At 25.3% G+C, this 25,899-nt stretch overlaps 1 protein-coding gene across 6 annotated transcripts in view; it reads right to left on the bottom strand.

Annotated features, from left to right (window-relative positions):
- Positions 1-25,899, bottom strand: part of LOC132928551 (multiple PDZ domain protein-like) — a 65,162-nt gene that overhangs the window by 11,289 nt on the left and 27,974 nt on the right. For 5 of the 6 annotated variants that reach the window (XR_009662040.1, XM_060993316.1, XM_060993317.1 and 2 more), the window contains 5 exons: positions 12,999-13,222; positions 1,079-1,173; positions 857-926; positions 720-776; positions 254-307 (listed from right to left, as the gene is read on the bottom strand). Coding sequence is in view for 5 of the 6 variants with exons in the window: in XM_060993316.1 (XP_060849299.1) it covers positions 254-307; positions 720-776; positions 857-926; positions 1,079-1,173; positions 12,999-13,222 (500 nt within the window). In the remaining variant the exon portion in view is untranslated. The remainder of the gene's footprint in view (positions 1-253; positions 308-719; positions 777-856; positions 927-1,078; positions 1,174-12,998; positions 13,223-25,899) is intronic. The other variant, XM_060993318.1, reaches the window with a different exon arrangement.

Below are 25,899 nucleotides of genomic sequence, written 5' to 3'. Positions count from 1 at the left end.
ATTTCACCAAATTAAGAAACTGCATTTTGCATAATTATATAAACATCACACTTAATCCTCATTTTTCACTATTTTCGACGCGGTTGCCCTCCTACGATTGATATAGGTTACATTTTTTTAACACAAAGTTTATTATATCATATAATATAATATAATATATATATTTATAAAATAATAATAAACATAACAAATTATACGCAGAAATAAAAAAAAAAACCATCATTCAACGATCCAGTGTGCTGTGTTCTTTTACCTGTTGTGTGGGTGAATTTGTGATTTGGCCTTCGTATGTAAAACTGATACAGGGCTATAGGAAACATATCAAATCAACTGTACTACACAACATTATATATAAGTGATTAATCCTGTGATAAATGTTTGAGCGTGTTTATTATATACGAGTACATCATTTATATAATATAAATATGTATATATAATATATATATATATATTATATAAATATATATCTAGTGTTTTGGAAATGGGAGAAATTAAATGCTGTGTCGGTGTGAACAAAACTCGGAGATTATTTTTTATCAATTTCAAACATCGTGTAATGTATTAAAATTATATGGGTCTAAGATATACAGGAATACGAGCCAAATGCTCATTATTATTTTATACAGGAGTGTAATTTTATATTTTACAAGGTTATATAATGTATATAGATCATAGGTATATATTATGTTTACAGGAAGCATCAAAACAGAGATATTTACCTTCTTCATAGTAACGACCCGTAGGCCTTTGTAGTTGGCATACTTCTCCTCTGGTGTCTGCCAAAAAACACATTATTTTTAATTGTTATTGAATAAAAACGACGAAAATACTAAAAAACTAGTTTATAGTTACTAACCTCGTCATCTAGTGTAATAGGAAACTGAGTGATCGGTCGCACGGCTAATTCGTCCAGGGCCGTAGGTTTCCTATAAGACACATTTAATAATTAGGTTAAAATATTACAAAAATGTTCAACTTAAATCATTAAGTGGTCTAGACGTAATATTAGACGATGTTAAAAAAAATATCTATACAAATGAACACTACATTAATAAATAATATTAAAACCGAAGAATACCTTAGCACAATTATTTTGTATATCGGTCCTGGTATACCTTTGATAATGGCTGAGGCATTTAGGTGACATCTTCCGTGTAAAACTACCCCATTAACCTAAAAAAAATGAAAAATGCTATTTTCAACGTTCTAAAGTTTTACATCCATTAAATTAATTAGGACATTTTGATCGATTTGTTACTCAGAAACATAAGTAAATTATGTAGCAGTAAGCTACATATATTTATTTTTTGCATGTAGTATGGTCAGAGGGGACGCCAATCACAAGTCGAATAACATTAATGAAATTATACGATCCACAGATATTTTTTGTCTTCGCATTATATATAGAGTATATATAATATAAATAACGTATAGTTTTAAATTAATTGTAAAAAATGGGTTTTCATAATATTTGTCTAATAAATGTTTAATCTAATAAATAATATTACATATGCTATTACGAAATTAAAACATTTTTCACCCAGCTGGTAATTTAATGTAATAGACATTTAATATCCATAATAGGAAAGGCAATTAATCCACTACTCATCAGTATAGATAGTTATTAATTTAGATAAATAGGTAAGTATTAGTTTGGGTGCTGTAAATGATTGCCAATAACAATGCATACAATGAACCTTAAAATAGAAGAATTTATAGTTTTATAAATAATTCTAAAACTTATTGTGCCAATTTTATTTATGTTTTAAAAAAATATGTAACTTACGTCGAACATTCGTTGAATAGAAAAATGAATGTAGCAAAGGCTTCAGTACCAGTATCATTACAGAGTGCAAATGAATTTAAGAATATAATAGTAATACGCATTTTGAAATATTCACGTAATGCCAATAGTTGTTAAGTAGAAATTGAGCGGGCTTTGTTTAATATGAAAGACAATATTACAATAATTTCAAAGTACCTTAAAAAGTATTTGTTTTTTTACTCATAATTTTTAGTGTCGAATGTCTATTGTACGGACGTCAATTGTCCTGCCAAATGTATGGCCAATTGTCGAGTTTCAAATTTCCATTTTCCATGTATTATACTATTTATACTATATAATAACATTACAGTACTACGAACCATTATTATAATATAATGATCATTTCTTATTGATTCATATTTGCTCACATTTTAAAAATTATCTTTAAAAACTTACACGTTTTGTATATCAATCATACGATATCGTAGATAGGTATTAATCAGGGCTCGGGACTTAAAACATTTGATTATTTTTATGGATTGACTTAAAATGTAGCAGAGTGATATGGAAGTGTATTTCACGTTAAAACACTTAAATTATGAAATTTGAAAGTGATTTTCAGTTTTTCTGATTATTTTTGATTTTTTGACTAGTTTTTCTAATTTTTATGATTTTTTCAGAAAATCCCTCGGACATCGAATCTATAAACAATAAAGCAAAATGTCTCAAAAGTGAAGTTTGATTTTTTTATTATAAAGATTTATATATTTTTTTGATTTTTTAGTTAGACATTTTTCTTAATCATTTTGTTTCAATATTTTTTGTAATCTTTAATTATATTATTTTTAGCACAGTTAAAAATTATATCTAGTACCTACTTTATCATGTAAAAACAAAGTTTTTTTTTTTTGATTGAATATTTTTGCTCAAATTTAAGTTTTTTAAATGCTTATTTGAGTACTTATAATGATATTTTTAAGCGCTTATTTTAATGATTTTAAGTCCCGAGCCCTGGTAATAATATATTACCAAACCTATAAATTATTTACATTTAAAATCGTACTGTGGTCCAGTAGCATAATTGAGGGATGGGGGGGATTTGGGTGTCGTATCCCCCAGTGACTTTTATTTTTTAAATACAAGTTAACTACATTTTTTTACTGATTTAACAATAATTATATTATTGAATATTTTGTAATTATTTGTTTCTATGCCATATACGTACATACATTTGTTGCACTGAAAGGAGATGCTTATGATAAATATATTTTTTGGGGAAGGGGAATGGGTAGATAAAATGTAAAAACATTTCATTCTTCCTAAAAATGTTACCAAATTATGCCACTGCTATGGTTTCGAGCCTAAAAGATGTTAACAATTTTAAATAATTGACAAATTGACCAACTACATAGATACAGATAGAAATCTATGGAAATATAATCTATTAATAACGTGATCTCTCTCGAAAAAAAACGGAGGATGGTGTTCTTAAATTTGTGGTCAACCAGGGTTCTTATGCTGTAGTTTGTTACTTAAACTGTTTAGTAATTGTTACACATTTTTAAATACTTTGATTTTTCATAAAAAAAGACAATGGTTATAAATTATTGTAATACAATCAATTTTTACAATATTAACTATCAACTTAAAACGCTAATAAAAATATCACTTTATTCAATGAAAACTATTGGAGTTTTCTCACTGCTCAAAAAAAGAAAAAATAATATTGACGATAAAAACTGCTCATTTCATAAAAATCTAAAATGAAAACAATAACCAATGTTTGACCAAACTATCAGAGAAGGATATTATGGAGTAACATAGGTAAATCGTAATTAGTCACCAAGTCAAATATATAAATTAATAATTATAATAATAAGCAATAACAATAAAACATATAAGGTTCAAGAAAATAGTATATAGCAGGTATTATATTATAAATAATTTATACAATATAATAATTTTTTCCTATAAGTTTAATCAAGTAATAAAGGATCCAAAACTTTATCTGTGTATTCAATACATTTTATTAATCAACTAAAATATATTAATACATAAACACCAATCATTTTTAGAAAAGGACACGGGAGAACTTTAAAGGTATGATGTTCAAGGTCTAATTTTTTTTTTTAGATGATTAATTTTATGTTTATATATTATAAATATATTTAATATGTATATCTAGGTAAGTACCTATAATTATAGATACACAAAAAATCATTATAATTTATTAATTTATAACTCATTCCCAAAGTGTAATTAAATTGCAGTAAATGTAATAAGTAGTAACGTCTTGACAGTTTTATTAATAACTTGAATTCAAAAAGTCAAAAGTACATAATACTATTATATTGTATTTTACATAAAATAAAAAATAATGAACAGATAATTTATGTATAGGTATAAACTATTTGATTTGTTCAAAATAATTAAAAGGTAACAAGGGACTTTGTACTGAATAATACAAAATAGTTAATACAGTAGTCCCACAAATCATAATCAACGTCTATAGTATATCTTGGTTTTTTGAATTGCGAATATAATAGTAATATACATTACATCAATATGTTTTAAGACGAAACTAATTTTTTACATAATCAAACATAATCGTTTAAATTATTTTACTTTGAATTTTTGAATATTTTTCGGTTTACAGATAATATATAGATTATTGAACAATGATAATTAATCCTATACAACTATGGATTATATTTTTTATTAAGTAAGTAACAGTCGTCAGTCATATACAATTTCAATATTAACGAATTGTGAATTGTTATCTAAATTGTCCGTTTTTAAAAATGTAAAATTATGTTTATAATTATTTTAATAATATGATTACTGATTAGCAACTGAACTAGTTAAAATGTATTGTAACAACCGAAGCAATAATTTGAAGTAATACAGTAGATATAATTTATATGATTTATTTAAAATGTTTATAATTTATATTTATAGAATATATATGAAGCGTGTAACATTATAGAGAATACAGAACATTTATTACTCCAGCTTATTTTCAAATTAATTTAATATATACCAATACAATATTGTAATTATAATAATATATATTTAAAAAAAATTAATCGAATCTTTTATTGTTCGAAATTGTTACGACTAAACTATTTGTAAATATTAGCCAATCATATTTTTAATTTCGTATTCTGAAGTAGAATATTTTATGAACATTTGGATGTATTTAAATATTTATATACATAAACCATTCATTAATATTGTCTTATATTTAAAAGCAGTCAAAATACAGATAAGATGAATGAAATGGCAAAGAATACTCTGTGAAATGTGTAACTCTGCTACGAAATAGGTTTAATATACACTAAAAAATACAGTGTTATAATCGAATTTCAGAGCAATTATTTTTTTTCTTCAAAAATATAAAAATTGTCTTGTTTTGTGTTCAAGAGAATCATCCTGTATATTTATTATATAATACTCGTAATAAAATTGAATAAACGTTGTTATGTGTTAAAACCTTTTTTAAGAAACAATGTTTCTAATTTCAAACTAAAATTAAATAGGTAGGTACTTAAATTTGTATTTATTTCAGAAATTATATTTATTATTAAATTACTGATGCAGTTTGTGCCAATGCATAAATTTACTAAAAGAAATTATGTTCTCTTATTATTTATACTTTATTTAGATACCAATAATATTACGCAATGTGTTTTATTGCTAATAACTTCTTGTATATTTTTAATGTTGGTGCAATAAAATTGTATGAAAACATACGTGGTTTTACGAAGAAACGCATTGTTTAAAGTATACTTAATATATTATTTTTATATATTTAAAAATTACTAAAGTATGTAAAATTTAAAAAATCTCATATAATATATAATATTGTGGATACAAAGAAATAATGTAATTACATGATATTCATAATTTGAAATATAACTGTGTATAATATGATAGTAATATAGTAAGTAATAGTAATATATATTGTAATGGATAAAAGACGTTCTACAAAAAATATTTTATCATTAATAAAGTTCCATATTACGTAAAATACGTAACTACCTACAGTATCAAATATAGTATACGTACTTAAATCGGTTTTATTGAAAATTCGTTTTTATAAAAGAAGCATAATATTATATAGGTAAGTAGAATAGTGAAAAATCATATTATACCTTTGACCTTTTGGCCTAAGGGAAAACTAAATATAGGTCAACTGTTTCTGTCCGACTCCAAATCCACTCCCACTTCCATTTGTACATACCATAACTTGCAAAACCGCTATTCACATCACGACTGCGTGTGTCAGCTTTTTTTCGGACCTTTTTTTTGTGACTACAAAAAAAGCCATTTTCATCAACAAATGTTCGTAAATTATACATTTCAGTATCACTGTGAACAAACTTTAGCAGGCGACTCTTCTCTTTTTATAATTTTTATTTTTTACGAGCGTGGTAATAATATATATTATTATTTATTACAGCATATAGGGTATATAGTGAATTATATAGATATATATACAGCTATTAAAATATTTTTTATATGTATCACTTGTATTCTAGATCCATTTAAAACAAATGACATAAGATATTATACTATAAACATATAAAATTGGTTTTGCAGTTTAAACAAATAAAAATCCATTTTTACCCCCACCCGACGGTTCCGGATCGTGGAAGATTCTAAGCCAATATAACGTGATGCATTTTAAATTAAACCCATTTCCCATTTATATACTCTGTCCTGCTTGCATGCACCTGTATCCCTCGTCACTGGATGAATATCAAAGCCTTGGGGGAGTTGTGTGTCCATGAATAAGTTATGAGCGTACTAAAGGGTAGCTATGGTGAACGTGGCAATATTAATATACACGTACGATATAATTTTTTCGTGTATACAAGCACACGTAATATATGTGGCTATAAACAGGGTGGCATTCTAAATAATTGCACGTGACAGTAGATTTCACTATGAAATATTTAAATTAGCGAAAATGGCCTATGTAAAAACAATTTAAAATCAAATTATCTAAATAAATTTGATATTGAATATTTTTTTTTATTAATTAAAAAGAGGAGATTTGAGAGGAAACTTTTAAAAATCAAACGAAGACCAATATTATTAAAATATGATTCATATAAGGTTTATTTTTTAATGAATTTTGACGGGTCATTTAAATTAATACTTATGAGTCAATAATTTATTTTGATAATTTTGTTACATTTATTTCTTCACACAAACTAGGTACTTTTTATTTCTCGTTTAAATCATATACAAATTATATTTATTTTGGTTGAATTAAAAAATATAATAAATATAGCTAAGTATATTATTTATTATTCAATTGAATAAATTAACTAGTTGTCTAGTTATAATGGCACAACCCTTTGGTTCTGATGTTCTGTAAGATTAAATGTGTATTATTTAATGTGCCTATGTAAATAATATTGCTATAATATTCAGCTAATGAATTAAAGTATTGCAAATGTTATAACTTATAAACAATTAGTTTATTAATAAATATAACAATATGTGTGTTAAGTAAGCTAAGATTTCAAATACCTATATGTAAACTAAATATACAACCTGTATATACCTTAGATAATATATTAGATAATTTCAAAACTTAAGTTTGATAAATATTATTTTATTTTATTTTAACACATACTTCAAATAAATTGATCTTAAAAATTATTTATTATTTTTGAATTTCAATTGGACCAGTAATTAACACTTAAATAATTTTTTTTAGCTTAGGATTATTTAAATTGTATGCATGTTTACACATATATATATATATATATATACATAAACATTTTATACTTTATATAGTTGCTCAGGTTTGTTTTATGATAATGATTTACTTTTAAATTTAATTTACCATACATAACTTGATTTTGATATAGTTTATGATAGAATTTTATAAATATTATTTATTTACTTCAAACAAATCAATGTTAAAAGAAATCAAATCATTAAGTATATTAATATTTTATTTTATAACGAACATTATCATGATATTATACATTTTATATATATTTTTTTTAATTATGTAGAACATTAAAATACTTTTTATCACCACTTAGATTCTTTTTTCCAAATTGTTTAAATAATAACGATAATACTTCATATTAGTAAATAAGAATCTTTTCACATAAAAATTTTACTTTCCACATTTAAGTTATTATCTTTACATTTATTAAAATAATATTTAAAGTTTTAAAATTGCTATAAAATCTAATCCTCTATATGTCATACATCACTCAGAATATATAATGATAAATTTTTACTGATGCTATGGATATATATTATACTTAAAATATGAATAATGATTAGTTCTTTGATGTTGTAATTTAATTAATTCATATTATAATTTAAAAATTACACCAGTTTCCATACTATATTTAATATTGTACTTACTTCCAACAGTTAGTATTATTATTATGTAATTTATCCTAATAACTTATTACAATAATCTATAATTTAAATTAGTGTGCATTTAATACCTACATTCATAACTTTTATTTTTAAATTATTAAAAATTAGTAATTAGTAATTATACTATTTAAAATACTAAGCTATTTAATTTTTTTATACTATACACTTTATTTCACGTGTACTGTAATGCGAGACTAAAAGTTTTAATATATTTTTGATTACATTAATTATATTTATAGGCTTAGCTAAATTACCTGATGCTTTTTTTCTATATCAATACGGTAATGTGATTTTTACCAATGTATTATACAATTAAATTATGATTTCAAGCACGATTTTTATTACCGTAATAAATTGATAGTTAGAAAGTGCACAGATTATTAAGGATGTACAATAATACATCGTCGTATTATAGAAGCACAAAGTATATAATTATTATTATTCATTCGCATTTACAATTTTTTATTCAAATGTTAATAGTTTCTTTTATTATTGACGCATAAATATAAATTACCCATCAAATTTCATTAAAAATAAACTATATATAAGATTCATATTTCAAAAATATTGGTTCCCATTTGAATCTTAATAGTTACCACAAAAATATCTCCTTTTTACTTAATAAAAAAATTAATTAATACTGAATATTTTTCACATAAGTTATTTGTTGTTAATTTAAACATGGCATGCTGTCACATAGAATTTAGAACACACTGTATATTTATTATTAGCACAGTTACGCATTATTATTATTGTTTAATAAATTTATTGTAGTTTAGATTTTAGTTAGAAGACGTAATATATATTATATCTATATATAAATATATAATATGTATGTGTGTTATAGTATAGTAAAGATAATAGTTGTAGTCAATGATTTGTATTTTACTTATTGTGTACATCGATTGTATGTATTACATACACAATACACATACGCTATATATCATCTATATATAATAATAATTATTATTTTTCCGTACCAAATACAAGTAGAGAAATCGATGAAAAATTGTAATTTTGTGTACAAAATAAAAATAAGGCGTGTTCTTTTATGTATAAGCTTAAAGCACGGCGCTCTCGTGGCAGGATAGTTTGAATTTCAACACGTCAGTTGAAAATCCGCCTAAACCCATAATCCTACGGAATTGCATAACCTTTAACCAAAATAAAATACGATACGTATTACATTGCTACAAAAGAGAACGATGAAATCTTATAGGTTACCATTTTTTAATTAAAAATATACTTCATTTAATATATTTAACCAAATAAATAATATATACTATCTATAAATTAAATAATATAGTTTTATTATGATAATGTTCTAGTAATGATAAATAATTTTTGAATTTATACCTATTTTGTTTCAAAATTATAAACACACAACTAAAGAGTTTATTTTTATAAAACCTATAGTGTTTATAAATATAAAATATATAAACTAAATCTAATTAACACTTATTAGGATAGATAAAACTTATAAAATAAAAGGTTTCTGGTAGGTTTCCCGACAAATATATAAGTTTTTAAAAAAAAATAAAGGTAACATAAAAAAGTTAGAATTATATTAATGTTAAATTGTTTAATAGGGAAATGTTTAAAAGAATAATAAAAAAATATATACGAAATAACAAATGCTCGTTCTGAAAAGGATCAGGGGCATATGTATGTATATATATTATTTGTAATATAATAATTTACATTAACAGACAGTCCTATATAGCAGTCGCACAGACATGAATAACAACTCTGCAGGTGCAAATAATATGATGGCGTTCTAACTAGATTTTTATTTTTGACAAAATTATAACTCAAATGGTCAAATAAATATAATGCGAATTATGGAAGAAAGGATCAGATGGTGCAATATATATTATGTATAAACTATATTATATATGTATATTGTATAATGTACATGATAAATTCCCATCTGGATCATATATAGGTATAGTATATACACGATAAAAATCTGATTTTTGGAATTTTTTAATATACTCAAAGTTCATATTTTTAAATTCTTGATATTTTTTTTGTATTACAAGAAGGGGTTTACTGTGGGCTGTGAAAATAAATTTTGTCATATACATTATATAAAACCATTTTGAGGAATAATATCCGATTTGATAACTCAGAAACTACTTCCAATGTTTAAAGTTCAATTAGGTACATATACATTTTCAAAAAAATATTCACTAAGGCAGCGGTTCCCAAACTTTTTTTTCCGCGCTGCCTTTTTTTAGACCCAATTTAGCCATGGTGCCTTACTGTGAATAACACGAAAGACAGAACAAAAAAAAATACTTATTGATAACCAATTTTACGTAGACCGCGGTGCCCTTAGAAAGTGCTCGCGGTGCGCTTAGTGCACCTCGGTGCACAGTTTGGGAACCGTTGCACTAAGGAATTTACTGTAAATAGGGGAATCTCTCATTTGAATACAAAAGTTTCCATAGTTATAGTTTCCTATCACCATAGGACACTGTTTAAATAGTACGAAAAATCTTAAAAGGTTAAAAATTATAATATATAGTCTTTAAGCATATATAAAGATTTCAAAATCAGAATTTAAATTAATTAATTATTTAAAGAAAAAATATGGTGAGTACTAAGTATGTTTTGTGAACTACTCTGTATAAACTGCAGATTCGAATAGTAAACTATCTGTGCACATAGGTACCGTTTATCATAATATCTGTGCGCGTGTAGTCAGCGGCGCAACCTCCGTGCACTAACTGTAGTAAAATTCTAGATGATAAAACAACGGTCGCCGTTTTAAGACTATCTCGGTTTTGACGCTTTAACGTCGATGACGACTACGACTTTTTATCATTGAGTTATCAGTTATGGTATCACGCCGATTTATCCGCGGAGTATATAGTATATTATATACGTATAATAATAATAATGTAGAATAAACATCGACCGCCGCGGGTTACCGTTGCGGTAATTTTATGTTTAGTTCGTTTATACACCCTAGTTGTATACGCACACACAGTTCTATACAAACACAACCCCCCGCCGTGTTGTATGTGTAATGAATAACGGGTATGATTAATGCTTGCGGGTATATCACGACAACGGGGCTGTATAAACGTGGAGTATAAATGAGGTGACAAAGGTCCAATCGCTGTGCGCGTATTATTATATTATATATATATTATTATACATGCAGACGATGCGGAGACGAGATTATATCATATTATAACAGATTGTATCAGATTTCAATTTGGCCTTAGAATTTTTGAGTTACCCTGCAGATAGTGCACATAATATAATAATATTATGTATGTGCATACACATATACAGAATATAGTCCGCACGTACGATGGGAAGATATTCTATATCATCTAATATACGAGTAAAAATACATACAAATATACGTTACAACGCGAAGCTATTGTTATTGAAAAATTGATTTCTTGTATATTTATCGTGGATTTATTTATTATACACCGTGTAAAACATAAGTGCATGGTTGTAAAAAATTGGGCTTTTATCTGCTACAGCAGTACGTTAACTACATCCATTGACAATAACTTTATATTAATAACGGCTATTATAAGATCGACTATGATGTACCCATTATACCTAATGTACCCAAAATCAATATAGTATGAATGGTATGATTAGTATATTATTATTATTTTTTTTTATTATCCCTTGTTGTGTATTATATTAAACTAAATAATACTACTTAGTATATAATATAATAAAGCATAATATTAAGTACACCAGGTTAAAGTCGTACAGTTTTTAATACTGTAAATATAAATAAATAAAACACGTATGAAATTTATTTAAGTCTTTTCTAAAATACACTTTTATAGAATATTATTATATTAGTATATTTGGAAATATATAAATACACTCTTTTATTGAGCGATACTATAATACTTAAACCATAGATAATTTTCATAAATGTGCTTTATATAAATTGATTTTTTCAACGACTATAAACGTTTACAAGCTTTTATTACGAAACCTATGAGCCTCGGGGAAAACTTTATTGGCCATCTAGTGCTTTTTATATGTTTCCACTTCTCCATAGATATACATTACAAAGGCATTATTTAAAAATCTCAATGAGCCCAGGAATACCCTTCTCTTATATTCCCCTGTGAAAACCTGTCATGCGTGTTATAGACATTTAACATTTTAACAATTTATATTAAATAGGTTTAGCTATTCAATTATTATGCTGTCTCAATTATGCAAAGAAATAATTTAACTGAAAGTTTAATCAGATAATAATATAATATACATGTTTGAGTTTTTAAAATAAGTTAAACTATTATAATATTTTCTTTGTATTCTATATTTTATAACCAGAAAAATTATGTAATTTATTGTAGACTTTATTATTAGGTAGTATTTTTTATCATTAAATATAAATAAGTATTTGAAAGTTATATAGTGAAAACAGCTAGGGTTTGAAATTAATTTTGTATTATTATCACCAAGGCCCATTACAACATTGAATATACAGTATAATTCTATTATATAGTATACTGCAGGTGGTAGGATACTATAATAATATCCTTTATGTATCAAGACACTACAAATTATAAGTTCATAATGTTTTATTTTTCCTATACTAAACGATTTAATAAAATAATACACTTTTATGAATATAAGTTGTACCTATGATAAACGAATGTGTGACGTATTAACATACCTATAGATCAATGTTATAAGTTTACGATGTTAAAAAATGTTCGTTAAATTTCCCTAGGGACGTTCTTTAAATAGTAGGTTGTAGGTAGCACATTTATATAGTGATACCATTTATCTTTTATTACGACGTTAGGATACGTACCTCTAAAATTTCATCGCCGACCCGTAAACATCCGGACTTCGCGGCCGGACCATTGGGATTTAATCCGCACACCATGACCGCCATTTTTGTTCGGTCCTTGTGACCGGATAAACTAAGGCCTAGACCGGAACCAGGAGACCTCTCCAACATTACTACCAACACCTCGCTGATGGAACCACCGTCCCTAACATCGCACAGATTTCCATACTTTTTCTTTGCTTTATCTAAATATACATACACACAAGACAAACAGTAATTACTAATTAATTATAATAATATAGTTATTAAATATATAATATGTATTATAATTATTATTTTATTATATAAAAATTAATAAATATTCTATGCGGCGTATGGAGAACTTGATATTTTGTTGATTTTAACAATCATTGTTATTATTAGTTTACTCATTTTAATTATTTAAAAAGCAAAATAATTTCCCAAGAATTTTAATATAAACAATATATGATACTGAACCAATAGTTAATTATTTATAAGAGAATAAAATAAAGTATACCTATATGAATCGTGAGTGGAATATTATAGTAGGTACATCATGGTAATACTTACTACCATTTTACTTATTTATTTGTATTATAAATAAACAATAATAACAATTATGAATAATAAATTATGTATTTTTAAACGATTAACATAGTAAGCTCGGTACAAATTATAAATGAATAAATATCAATAATTCTAAGCCATTTAATAGTTTCAAGGGCCAAATTATGGATCTATTCCACATTTTATTTTAAATGTTCTATTAGGGCAGTTTTGCACAATGTGTGTTAAGTTTTGGATATATAGGGTAATCTTAATCACAGCGTAGAGATCCAGTTTATAAACGGGATAATCACATCTCCCATGACCTGCGCGAAAGCATTTTCTTGCGAAAGCAACTATTAATTTCAGAAAAAAAATGTAACCGGGTCCTATATTCACGAAATTCTTAAAGGAAGATAAAGATGCTCTAGTCTGACGATTCTAATTTTTTTCCCGGCTATATTGTAACTTTGTAGCAAGTCAGCTAGTGTAGTTGAATGTTGAATGAGACAACAGTTTCAATGAGAGTTACGATTTTAAGTCTATATTGACCACAACTGAATTTAGAGTAATTATAGTTTGGTAAAGTAGAATCAATGTTGCATTCAGTCCATTCTTTGATTAAATATTTTTCGTATTGAAGCTGCGGGGAGACAATGTTAGTCCAAAGAACGGGAAACGGGTTTGATAGGGTAGATTTTATTGTTTTTATAACGATGCACATGCTTTTATTGAGGTGAGCCTAATATCTATATTTTATTGATGTTAGCACAGTTTAACAAAATCAGAACATAATATATTCAGGAACCTAGTCCATGGACGACGATAGCAAAAGTTCTAAGTGTTAAGAAATCAACGATTTGCGCCAACGAATTGGCGATGAGGGGGTTTAGGTGATGATGTAGTTTTTTGTGAAAACGTTTATATAATTTTGAGGCTTGGTCAGAGATGGGTGATATGTTTAGGTCATTATGGAGAGTTAAATTACTTACATACCAGGGGGCATTGGTTATTATTCTGAGGGATATTGATTGAAATGCTTGTAGATTTTTTAAGTTGGAATTTTTGGCAGCTCCCCAAAAGTGGATTCCATAAGTAGCTATAGGATTGAGGAGTAGTTTATATATTAGTATTTTTTTCTGAATTGGTAAGTTGGATTTTAGTAGGGGACGCAGTTGATGTAGTCTGTGATTTAATAGTTTTCTTTTTGTTTTGATGTGAGTTGTCCATGTGAGACGTCTATCCAGATGCATCCCTAGATATTTTACTGTTAGTTCAGTCGGTATTTGTCTGTCATTGATGTAGATTGGGGGGCAGTCACGGGGAAAAACAATGGCTGAAAGCGTTTTCCGAAGGTGCTCCGAAAATTTTTGACAATTTGGCTTGCAATGTCAAATGGAATTTGAATACGGGGGCTTATTGTTATTTATATTTTTGTGGAAATAGAAGTTGGAATCTGATTTCTCACTTGTTTAATTCTATTTTGGTTCGTTACACCATGTGTACATAAAATAATTTTCAGAAAATTATTCCGCTTCGAAATATGAAATTAAAAATATAGATTATCGTGTGAAAACACCGCAACAACTGCTGATAGCGATAAGACTGACTGGCTGCAGAAAGACCACTGAATAGTGAATAGGTTATTTAGTATTTACTTAAGGTATTCGTACATTTTATAACATTGTTGTATATCGATCGATTACTCGCGTTCAAAATGTAATTCATTGATATGTGCGGGACAATAGATTAATTAATTACACCAATTTATCGAAAAACAATGAGTATCGCGTGAAAATGCCCATTGTTGCGTCGATGCGAATAATGGTATCCGACGGAATCTGCAATGCCGGAACACAATGTGCGATGTGATGTTTACTGTGCATGTACGGAAAACCCAGGGAATATATACTTAAGGCTTCTATAAACATAAATATATATCAACTTTGAAAATAATGTCGTTGGATACTTGGATTTTTAATTTCAATTGTGCACGCATAAAGCTTATAAATTAATCGGCAATACTGCATGATCTGCTATAAATGAAATATAAATAAGCATAATTACGCATATTTACAATATGCAATAATGTACAAAATTTCATAGCTACCTATACACTTTGAAATACCATAATCATGGATGGAGTCTGTCAGCAGTATTCTATTTTAATTTATTAATTTATAGTTAATTAATATACCTACTCTTAAGAATATAATGTAATAATCTTGTAAAGTGGTGTTACACATGTTATTTGTTAACGTCATATACTTTATGTCGACGAAAGGGTAGGTAAATAGAACAAAGCCCTTCACAACTAATTTTCAAGCGATAAATCCTAGAAACGTCAGTATAGTAGAATTTCAACAGTATATTATTTAATGATACTATATATTATTATTTCTTTAAATTCAGCATTATTATTATTGATTAGGTTAATTATACTTTAATTGTGTTAAACACTTATCAAAAAAATAATATCTATAAACGTTTTATATAACATCAATATATCACTTCAATATTTTTAACGAGTCATGTCATAAAAATATATACATGTAAATATATATTATATAATATAATTTAACTGTAATAACTTATATTTATATACTGCAACAAGCAACTTCTTATTTTATTGTAATTATTAGGTAGTTATTAATTATTTTGATATCAAGGTGAAGTAAATAATAAAATGGATGAAAGTTTCATTTCGGTAACCATACATAGAGGTTTATTTTTATACTGGTTTAAACACCGTATAATAAGGATCAGCTTTATTATACACAGGTTATTTATTAAAAAAAGTATATAGTTGTATGTAATATTGCTACAATATTTATTTTGTTATTTTGATAAATTTAGTCTTCAGATAGGCTTTACATACAGTACACAATAATTTCCTAATGGCCAAAGAGAAATTTCCCCAACTACTGTACAACTTATATGGTGTTAACCTAATAGTAAAATACATAATAACAAAATTCTGCTAATACATCTACAATATCTAAATATACAATACCCCGCCCTACGTGGACTAATCATTAGGCCCAAATACAGAAAACATCACAAATATGATCTTCTCCTAAATAAAAACTGACCTATAGGCTGTACATTCTAATTTAGTAAATGGATCATTATATTACTATAATAATTAATAGATTAGAACTATAAGTTTTTTGAATTATACATAGTCACAAATTACAACTTACAAGAAGAACCATCAACGTATATAAAAAAACACTAAATTTTAGTCTACACTATACATAAAAAATACATATGTATAGTATATAATATAGGAACACGTCTTTTTGTATTTATTTTTAATTATTATTTAATATTTGTATAATGTATAATATGTGCTGTAACTCAAAAATATTACTTAATTTGATAAAAGTAAAATTTTGCACAAGTCATAGATATTTTTTTAAATAGGTATACACTTAAATGAAGCCGCGACTTAACTAATTAATAAACTTATAAAATTATAATAAAATGATTTCAATCGAGAATAGAATATCATCATATAAGTCATCAAACATTTTATAAGCATAAAGCATTACATATAAAGAAGATCTGTTAACAGATCTCTATCACTGTGAGGTATTCAATATTTACTAAGAAAGCATTTAATATAGTTATGATGATAAAACGTAATAATTGTGAATACAATTTTTTTTCAAACTATATATTATGGAAGAATGAAGTCATTATTATACTTTACTAAATCATTAGATATAATTTATTAAAAGTTACAATTATAAAATACGTATACTTCCTAAATTCGATGTTTATATATTACGATACATATTAACATATATATAATATATATACAATATACATATACCTATCTAGTATTTATAATCTGAATAGGTAGTTAAAAATTGCCTTCTTTACAGTACTGTGTTTTTTTTTTATAGTTAATATCATTGTTTATTTTCGAATACATAATTGTCTGTATATAATTATAAATTATTTATTAAAAAAAGAAAAGAACATATTATCCATACGAATTCTATTACCGGTAATTATGTTTTAAATTTAAGCATCGATTATGCATCAAACGTATACATTTACAATATAATATTTCCTGTTATTTGAAATAGTTATGCATTAAACTGTATATTATTATTGCGTTTTAACACGACATTCTAACGTTTAAACGGGAGTATTGTATTTGATATGAATGTTATCAATACTTCGTATCGATAACATAATTATAAGTTATAACATATTATACATTTAATTAATTTAAATATTAAATAATAAATAATATTTATAAATGAAAAACAACTATTAGACGAAAAAAAATATTATTGGAAATGTTATTATAATAAATTAACAATACATCGAAATAAAAAATAAGAATTAACTCATTTTATTCTATAAACATATGTCCTAATATATATTAAAAATCAATTATATTTGATTGGAATTATGCTTTTGTTTTTAATTTTAGTATTTTAGAATAATTTTAACGAATCTTTTTACATTAATGTACCTACTATACATCGGTTTTGATTTATAATAATAATAGTAAGTATATGAAATAATATCATAATCATTTTTTATACGATTTTGTTTACAAAAATTAGTTTAACTTATCATAATATAATAACAAATTACTCATATAGTAATATAAATAAACTATAAAATATTTTTAAAAATATAGAGTAGTTTATCGTATTTATCGATTTATTGCTAAATTTAAATTTAACACATCAATTACATTGACCTATTCAGTGAAAATGATACCTACTCTCGAAAATCGAAAACTACTAAACATCATAACAACTTACGCAGTTTTTTCCTTTAATAAATTGTATTATTAGTTATTATACTATTTATTAAGTATTTACATCTTTTATTTTTCTCGAAAATTATTTTAAAGATATCAGTATATCACCAACTATAATACAATATGTACTTAAAACTAGTACTAAACTATAAAGCATACTTGAATGTCATCTTGAACCTTAAAAACTATATGTATATATTTATAAAAAAAACACCATGGCGATATTACTAAATAATATTATGTACCTATACCACACTTCTGCAATAAACAATAGATTAAAAATACATATATAAGTATCTTTAATTTATCGATTAGATAAACATTTTTAAGTATATAATATTTAAATGTGGTATATTGTTTTACATTTTGCAAGGTTAATACTAAATAAGCACACGTATAATAGAATATGACCCGACGCCACGTGCCTACGTTTCATAATATATTGAGTACCAACGGTGAATCGATTTTTAGTTTTCACTGCAATCCTCAATGAAAATCGATTTGTTTTAAAAACTTGAAATGTGTAAATCCTTGAGGTTGGTAAAACGCAGTCATAAAAGGCTTCAATAAGAATAGATCTGTATAATATATACAATATACATATTATATATTTATTCACTCCACCAAGTATATGTGAACAACTTATATTATTATATACGCCTGAAAGGTTTTCTGTAAAAACCAATAGTTTTTCAGTAACATTATACAGACTAAATAAAGAGCCAGCACTGGAAAATATTTATTAACCGTAACATTTTTACTAAAACCTTTTTAAGACGTTCGGAAATCAAACTTTATTTAGTCTACCAAAAGGTGCTTTGTTTTTAAAATAGTATAGATAGTATTAGTAGTATTCTAATAAAGTACATTTTTAACAAACTATGTATTTAAATTTATTTTTATAAATAAAATAATCAACAAAAATGTAAAGACAAATATAATTGAATCAAAATATAATCAGTAAAAAATATTGACTAGTTCAAGATAAAAATAACCCTATTTATACAGATTGTGCATTTTAATACTAAACACTAAATACCTCAAAAAGTATGAATGCTTTAGTTAATATTTTATTTAATTAATTTGAAGTCATTAGATACTTACAATCATTTAAAAAGTTATGTTTTCAACTATCATTTTTTGTTTTATACTTTTGAATGATCACAAACATTTGTAATTTCACATAATCAAAGCAGAATATTTTTGTTAACTTAAGTATTTAAAAAATAATAAATTTATCGCTCCACTCAGAATGTAAAATTGAATATCAAACCAGTAGTTAATTAGTTATAACTTATAAATTTATTATTTAAGTTTTAGTTGAGTGGAGTATATTGGTATAACGTAAAGTGTTGGTCCACTACAACTATTACTATATTATTACATAGTCTTCCCTTGTCTAAACTTTGAATACCTATAGGCTATAACTTATAATTAATTAACTTTACCCTTTAGAAATTTAATTTTTATAGATTTTAATTCCCAAAAATATATTTTACATAGAATATGAATCTAAACATTGATACTGTCATTGAAAAAAGTAAAAACTGATGTCGATTTTGTCCAGCAAATGTTTTTGAACTTATTTCTATATTATATGGTCGAATTTATTATCAATTGTATATTTTGTGTTATTTAAAATTGACAATTTTTGGCCCTTATGTAAAAAAGTTAAAAGTTATAAATTATTTCAAGTACATATTATATTCGTAAAATGTGTTGCAAATGTTTAAATGTTTAACATAGTTTAACAAATTATATATTGCTAATCAATTTTATGAATGCTTAATACCAATTAGCAAATAGGTACCTAAATAGTTAAACTTCAACTTTTTTTAGAATTAAGGCCTACTTTAAAAGCGGTATAAACTTAATACCCTGTATAAAGTAAATATAAACATATATATACCATATATTATGTATATATCATATGTACTTGCACATATACGTTCATGCGCGCGCGCGCGCGCGTGTGTGTGTATATATAACAGTGGTGGTTCAGAGGATGCGACGACGCATGAATGACCCGCATCCCGAACGTATCGATTATACAAAATACCGCGCGCTACTGTGCGTACACCTACCGACCACTTCCTCATCATCCAATTTTATCGCTATCAAGCAGCAACCCTCCCCCGGGCTCACTATCCCTTTACTGATCGTCATTAAGTAACAATTCCTAACTGGCCTTGGATAAATCCTTCACAGGAATATGTGAAGCACGCACACACTTCGATCGATGTACAGATAATATTGTATCTAACCCATATCCTGCAGGTACACGACACATGTATGTAGGTTATTATTATTATTATATTATTTACGTTATGATGTGTCCTCAATCTACTATGATTAAACGCTTACGTTAGTTAATAAATATTGTAAAAATTAAAAAATAACACAACCACTAGCAGGTTATTAGAAATTATCTATTATGATACACTTATATAGCGTAGGTATTATCACATATAAATATACAATGTAGAATAAACGTTTATTATTATATTCAGGCTATTAAAAATACATAAGACATAACTTCCGATGCGTCTTATTTTGATTATTATAATTTTTTAATGCCATAAGTAATAATACACAAATCCTGCATAAAGGGACAACAATTTAAATCTATAAATTAATAAGTCTTAACGCATTTATTACATTAATAAATATTATTAAGTAAGTATGTACAATAAATTAAAACTAATATATTGAGATTATAATGCTTTTTATTATTTCGGAAAATTAAAATAGCATTTAACTGAGTTTTAGATTCATGAATTTTGTCTATATATATTATAATATAATATAATATAATACAACAGTAAAACGAAAATTCGGAAAATTATACTTGAAATTATTCAAAGCAGCATTTTCTATTCAAAAATACCTTATATAGTGGCAACATTGGTATAATAGATGACTTTTGTAGATAACATATTGGGATGTCGGAAAACTCGGAAGATATATTTTATGGTATCATATTTTATTTCTGCAGTTTTCATTTCAAGTCGTATAGTCAATAATCAATATTTTCCATTGAAATAAATTTGATGTATTAGTTCCTAACGGAAGCTTACATAATTCACTAATGAAAATTGAAATTGATACGAGTTTTCGTCATGCGAAGGTTGGGTAATTTTCGAACGAACTTATTACGTCGGATAATTGGCGTATAATAGGTACGTGTGTGTAATACACGCAGCGACTGATAACTACTAAAAATGTTATAAAAAATATAAAATAAAACCAGAAACATATATTTAGGTCTAATTTTTTTTAATGCAACCATCATTGACCTCGCGGTCAGAGAAAAAAATCATTTGTATACATAAAGAGATTCCGATCACTATAAAATTATTCATAAGTTTGGCGCTATATACATACAGTATACACAAACGTGTTTGAAATTATATGTTCTATGATAACATAATTATTGTTATTATATTTAAGGAAGATACATATTATAATATATCACTAATATACAACATAATAGTAACAACACACACGTGTGTCGAATTGTTTTAATAAGGCACAGGCAGTAATATACAACGCCAACCGAAACACCAGAGGTATAGTATATTATAATATATAATACAAATATCGTGACGAAAGGTGTTTTGGCGTCAGTATATATAGGTATCGAAATTTGTTATTGCGCAAAACCGATAAATAACAGGATAGGTATTATATAGTATTATACACAGCAATTTAGTCAAAACACACATATGCGCGTGTATAGTTATATGAGTATAATATAGGTAATACAAGGTATAGTAATACAGGTAGGTTAGGTACCTAAATGAGCGTCAAGTATGTACTACTGCTGTTGCTTGAGCGATTTGTCATTAAAAACGAGAAGTCCTATATAGCTAATAATCATCGTATCTCTAAACGTCACGCCCGATTAGTTATTAGCGCGCTTTCAATCATTTTCAAGTGGCCATTAATTAGAGTTTATAATAATATATATTATATATATACGCACGCAGATGTACGTCTTCAAGGTTCCGCGTGAATAAATACGCACACAACATATTATATACAACTAAACAAGTATAAAACATTATTTTATCGTGTGCACCTGCATTTTTCGCGATGTTTAGTACCTAATAAACGCACGTGCGTATCTATACCGCTTCGAAGGTACATCAGCTAATGTTGCTTTTTTCAAGTCCTATAGGCCATACTCATTCTGAGCTTTCTAGTCTCTATAATGGCGAAGCCGATTGAAAATAAACAATATAATTTGTCCTGTATATAACACACACAGTATATGAGTAATATGTATACATATAATTATATAAATATGAACTGCCGCAGTAACTTTTACGTATCATTTTTAATCATGCTGATATTTTAAAAATATTTAAATCATCACATTATATATTTTATAGAGACCGAATTATTGCAATCTCAGACCGGTTTTAATATGTTAAAATAATTTCGTACTTAATAGACAAAGGTTTATTTAAAATTATTAATTGATGAGTACGAATTAAAACGCTTGTATTACAAATAGTATAAAAAATAAATTAAAGCTATACAATTCAGAACATATAATTTGTTTTAAGTACGGCCTCATATGAAGATAATAATTATTATAAGCTCATTTGATCACATTATAATTGCAAACTATAAATCGATTAGGTTTACACAGTTTTGATTAATTTAATATTGTATAAATATTATTGATATTATAGGTAGGTACATAATATTTAAAATTAATAAAATAATATATATCATCATTGAACGTATGTATATTCTGGTTTTTATTTTTTTGAAACCATATGCAAATTTAACGAAAAATATTTTATTCACGTTCATCTATATTTATTTTATAATTAATAATTATTTTGTTTAGCAATAAAATAATATTTATTATTAAACACTAAGGTTTAAATAAAACATCTATTTTTCTAATCACATGGAATCTACCACAAATATAAGTTTTATAAGTTATATTGTAATAATATATAAACATAGATTTATAAATATTATTATTTTATTGTTTTTTAGTTTCGTAAATAGGTAGAACGTTAAGGTCTGAAAACATAAATAGAGAATGGTGATTATCAGACAAGTGATTGCTATTGATATACATATTATGTACTATATACTTAAAATAATAAAAAACTTATTAATTAAAATAGAAATTTAATTAATTGGCTCGAAGTAAAATGTATACTATTAAAACATAAAACTGTCAGAAAATAAATCGAAATTTCTAATGTGAATAATTTAATAAAATCGACGATTATTTAAAAAAAAAAATAAACGCAAACCAATATACATAATACATATATACCTTCGTTCTACATAATAATATAATATATTACAATTATTATATATACAAGCATCAAACGTAATTGACAATGAATGACTTTCACGTTTTTATGAGCTACAAAGTCATCGAAAATCAGGGGAAAAAGATGATGTTGACTATAAGTTAATAACATCCAGTTGTCCTCCAAATACAATTCCATATAAAGCAATTATTTTTTTCACGTATGGTATATATTTTTTTCTTGATAACGAATTTTAATGCTTAATAATTTTCAAGCATGTAGTTTAAACATCTTAATTAATTTAAAGATATAATATAATAAATGCTTTTTTCAATGCATAAATACATTTTATAGTCTATATTCGTCAGTGGAATATTTAATAGAGGGGGGCATAATGATGATTGATATATATATATATATATATACATACATACACAGTATACACACACAATACATGAAATATACATTGCACCTATAGTCTATACTCTATACATTATAACATTTAGATAACAAAAATACCAACCTCCTTTAAAAAAAAATCCAACTACGCGTCACTGATACTACACTAAAAATTATCAAATATTAAATAGTATCCTGTTGCAGTAAATACTCATACTTTTAGTAAAATATAATTTTTATATAAAATTACATTATTTAAATGTATTAGTACGAATTTATAGAATTTACCTTAATTTTTATTTAATTTCCAGTACAATAAATTATTTACTCTTTTTATAAAATAAAATGAGATCGTTCAATTCAAATATTACATTAAGTTTATCATTTAATCTGATTCTTTTAGAAGATTTATAATAAAACAGAACACAATTCAAATTAGGTATCAATTTACGTTTATTAAAATTAGAGGTATAAACTATTTGCATTCTGTAGTATACCTACACATCCATAATCAATTATTTTCATAACCAATCAAAATTTACACATCATAATCCTGATAACATATTATACATTTAGGGTACCTACATGAAATGTGTATTTACTATATTTATTAATAATAACTATTTTGACATCTCCCCTTTATTGGAATTAAAAATTATATTGTTATTAGTCATTATTCAGCAGGTTAAGACTTAATAATAGACTACTTCCATTAAAAAATACATTATTATAGTGGTCTTAATATTTACTAATGAGTTAAAACCAATATGAATACAATTATATTTACTAATTAAAAAATAAGGGCAATTCTGCACACAATTATGTTAACTAATTTAAAACATATAATTAGTGTAGAAAAATATTATTAACAATAAGCATGTGCTACATATTTAGTTTACGTATAATATTTAAATTTTATTCATAATACTTTTTTTTTGCAATCAATCGTTTCTTATTTTAAACATCATCAAATCACAAGCAAAAAAGCTATTTATATTTAAAAAAACAGATTATTAACATGAACGTTTTTGTAGAACTAGCCCAAATTTACGTTTTGGTATCATCCAAATGTAGAATGTACTTTATGTACTTAAACTCAAAATAAGGGATTTTATTTTTATAAATTAAAATATAATTTATATTAAATGTAAAAAAAATTATTAATCACTTATTCAAGACTTTTTAAAATTGTTGACTTTATAGTATTAAAAGTTAAAACAAATAAATAAAATGATAGGTAGGTACTCTATATATATATATATATATATATATATAGGTACCTATTACTCAGTGGACTAAATTAGGTTAGATTTATATTGCCTATTCACCTGTATGAATTTTATTAGTTATACAGAATTACAAATGATTATTGTTAGATAAATTTCAATTATTTGCATCGATAGTAAAATATAATGATATAAAAATAGATAAGTACCATATACAAATATTAACTTTTATTATTTTTTTATTTAAATTTACGTGTTTTATACGTTAAAAATTACTAAAAAAAAACCAAAGAAGTTATTAAGCATTAATCAATACAATAAAAAAAAAAATGAAGTCACTATGCTATTAATTAGGTTTCAAGTTTAGTATCTCTCGTCACTATAAAGGATGTGTTAAATTTAAATTTAGTAATAAATCATAGCAAATTAAACACGATTTTATGCGGAGAATGGAGATAATGCTAAGCCATATATTTCTAAGGATATAATATAATTTATATGTTTATAGTAAAATGAAAGTTTGAACTACTTTTAAAAAAAATCATGAATGATAAAATAAAAAATTACTATGATATTGTATTATATATCATTGTAATTAAATTGTAAATTAATACTGAAGTACATACTATAGAAGTGTGTAAATAGATTCGCAGTAT

Source organism: Rhopalosiphum padi, chromosome 4, assembly GCF_020882245.1.
Source record: "Rhopalosiphum padi isolate XX-2018 chromosome 4, ASM2088224v1, whole genome shotgun sequence".
In the NCBI taxonomy this organism is placed as follows: Eukaryota; Metazoa; Arthropoda; class Insecta; order Hemiptera; family Aphididae; genus Rhopalosiphum; species Rhopalosiphum padi.
Note: the sequence above shows the minus strand (reverse complement) of the source record. Positions and strands in the feature narration are given on the sequence as shown.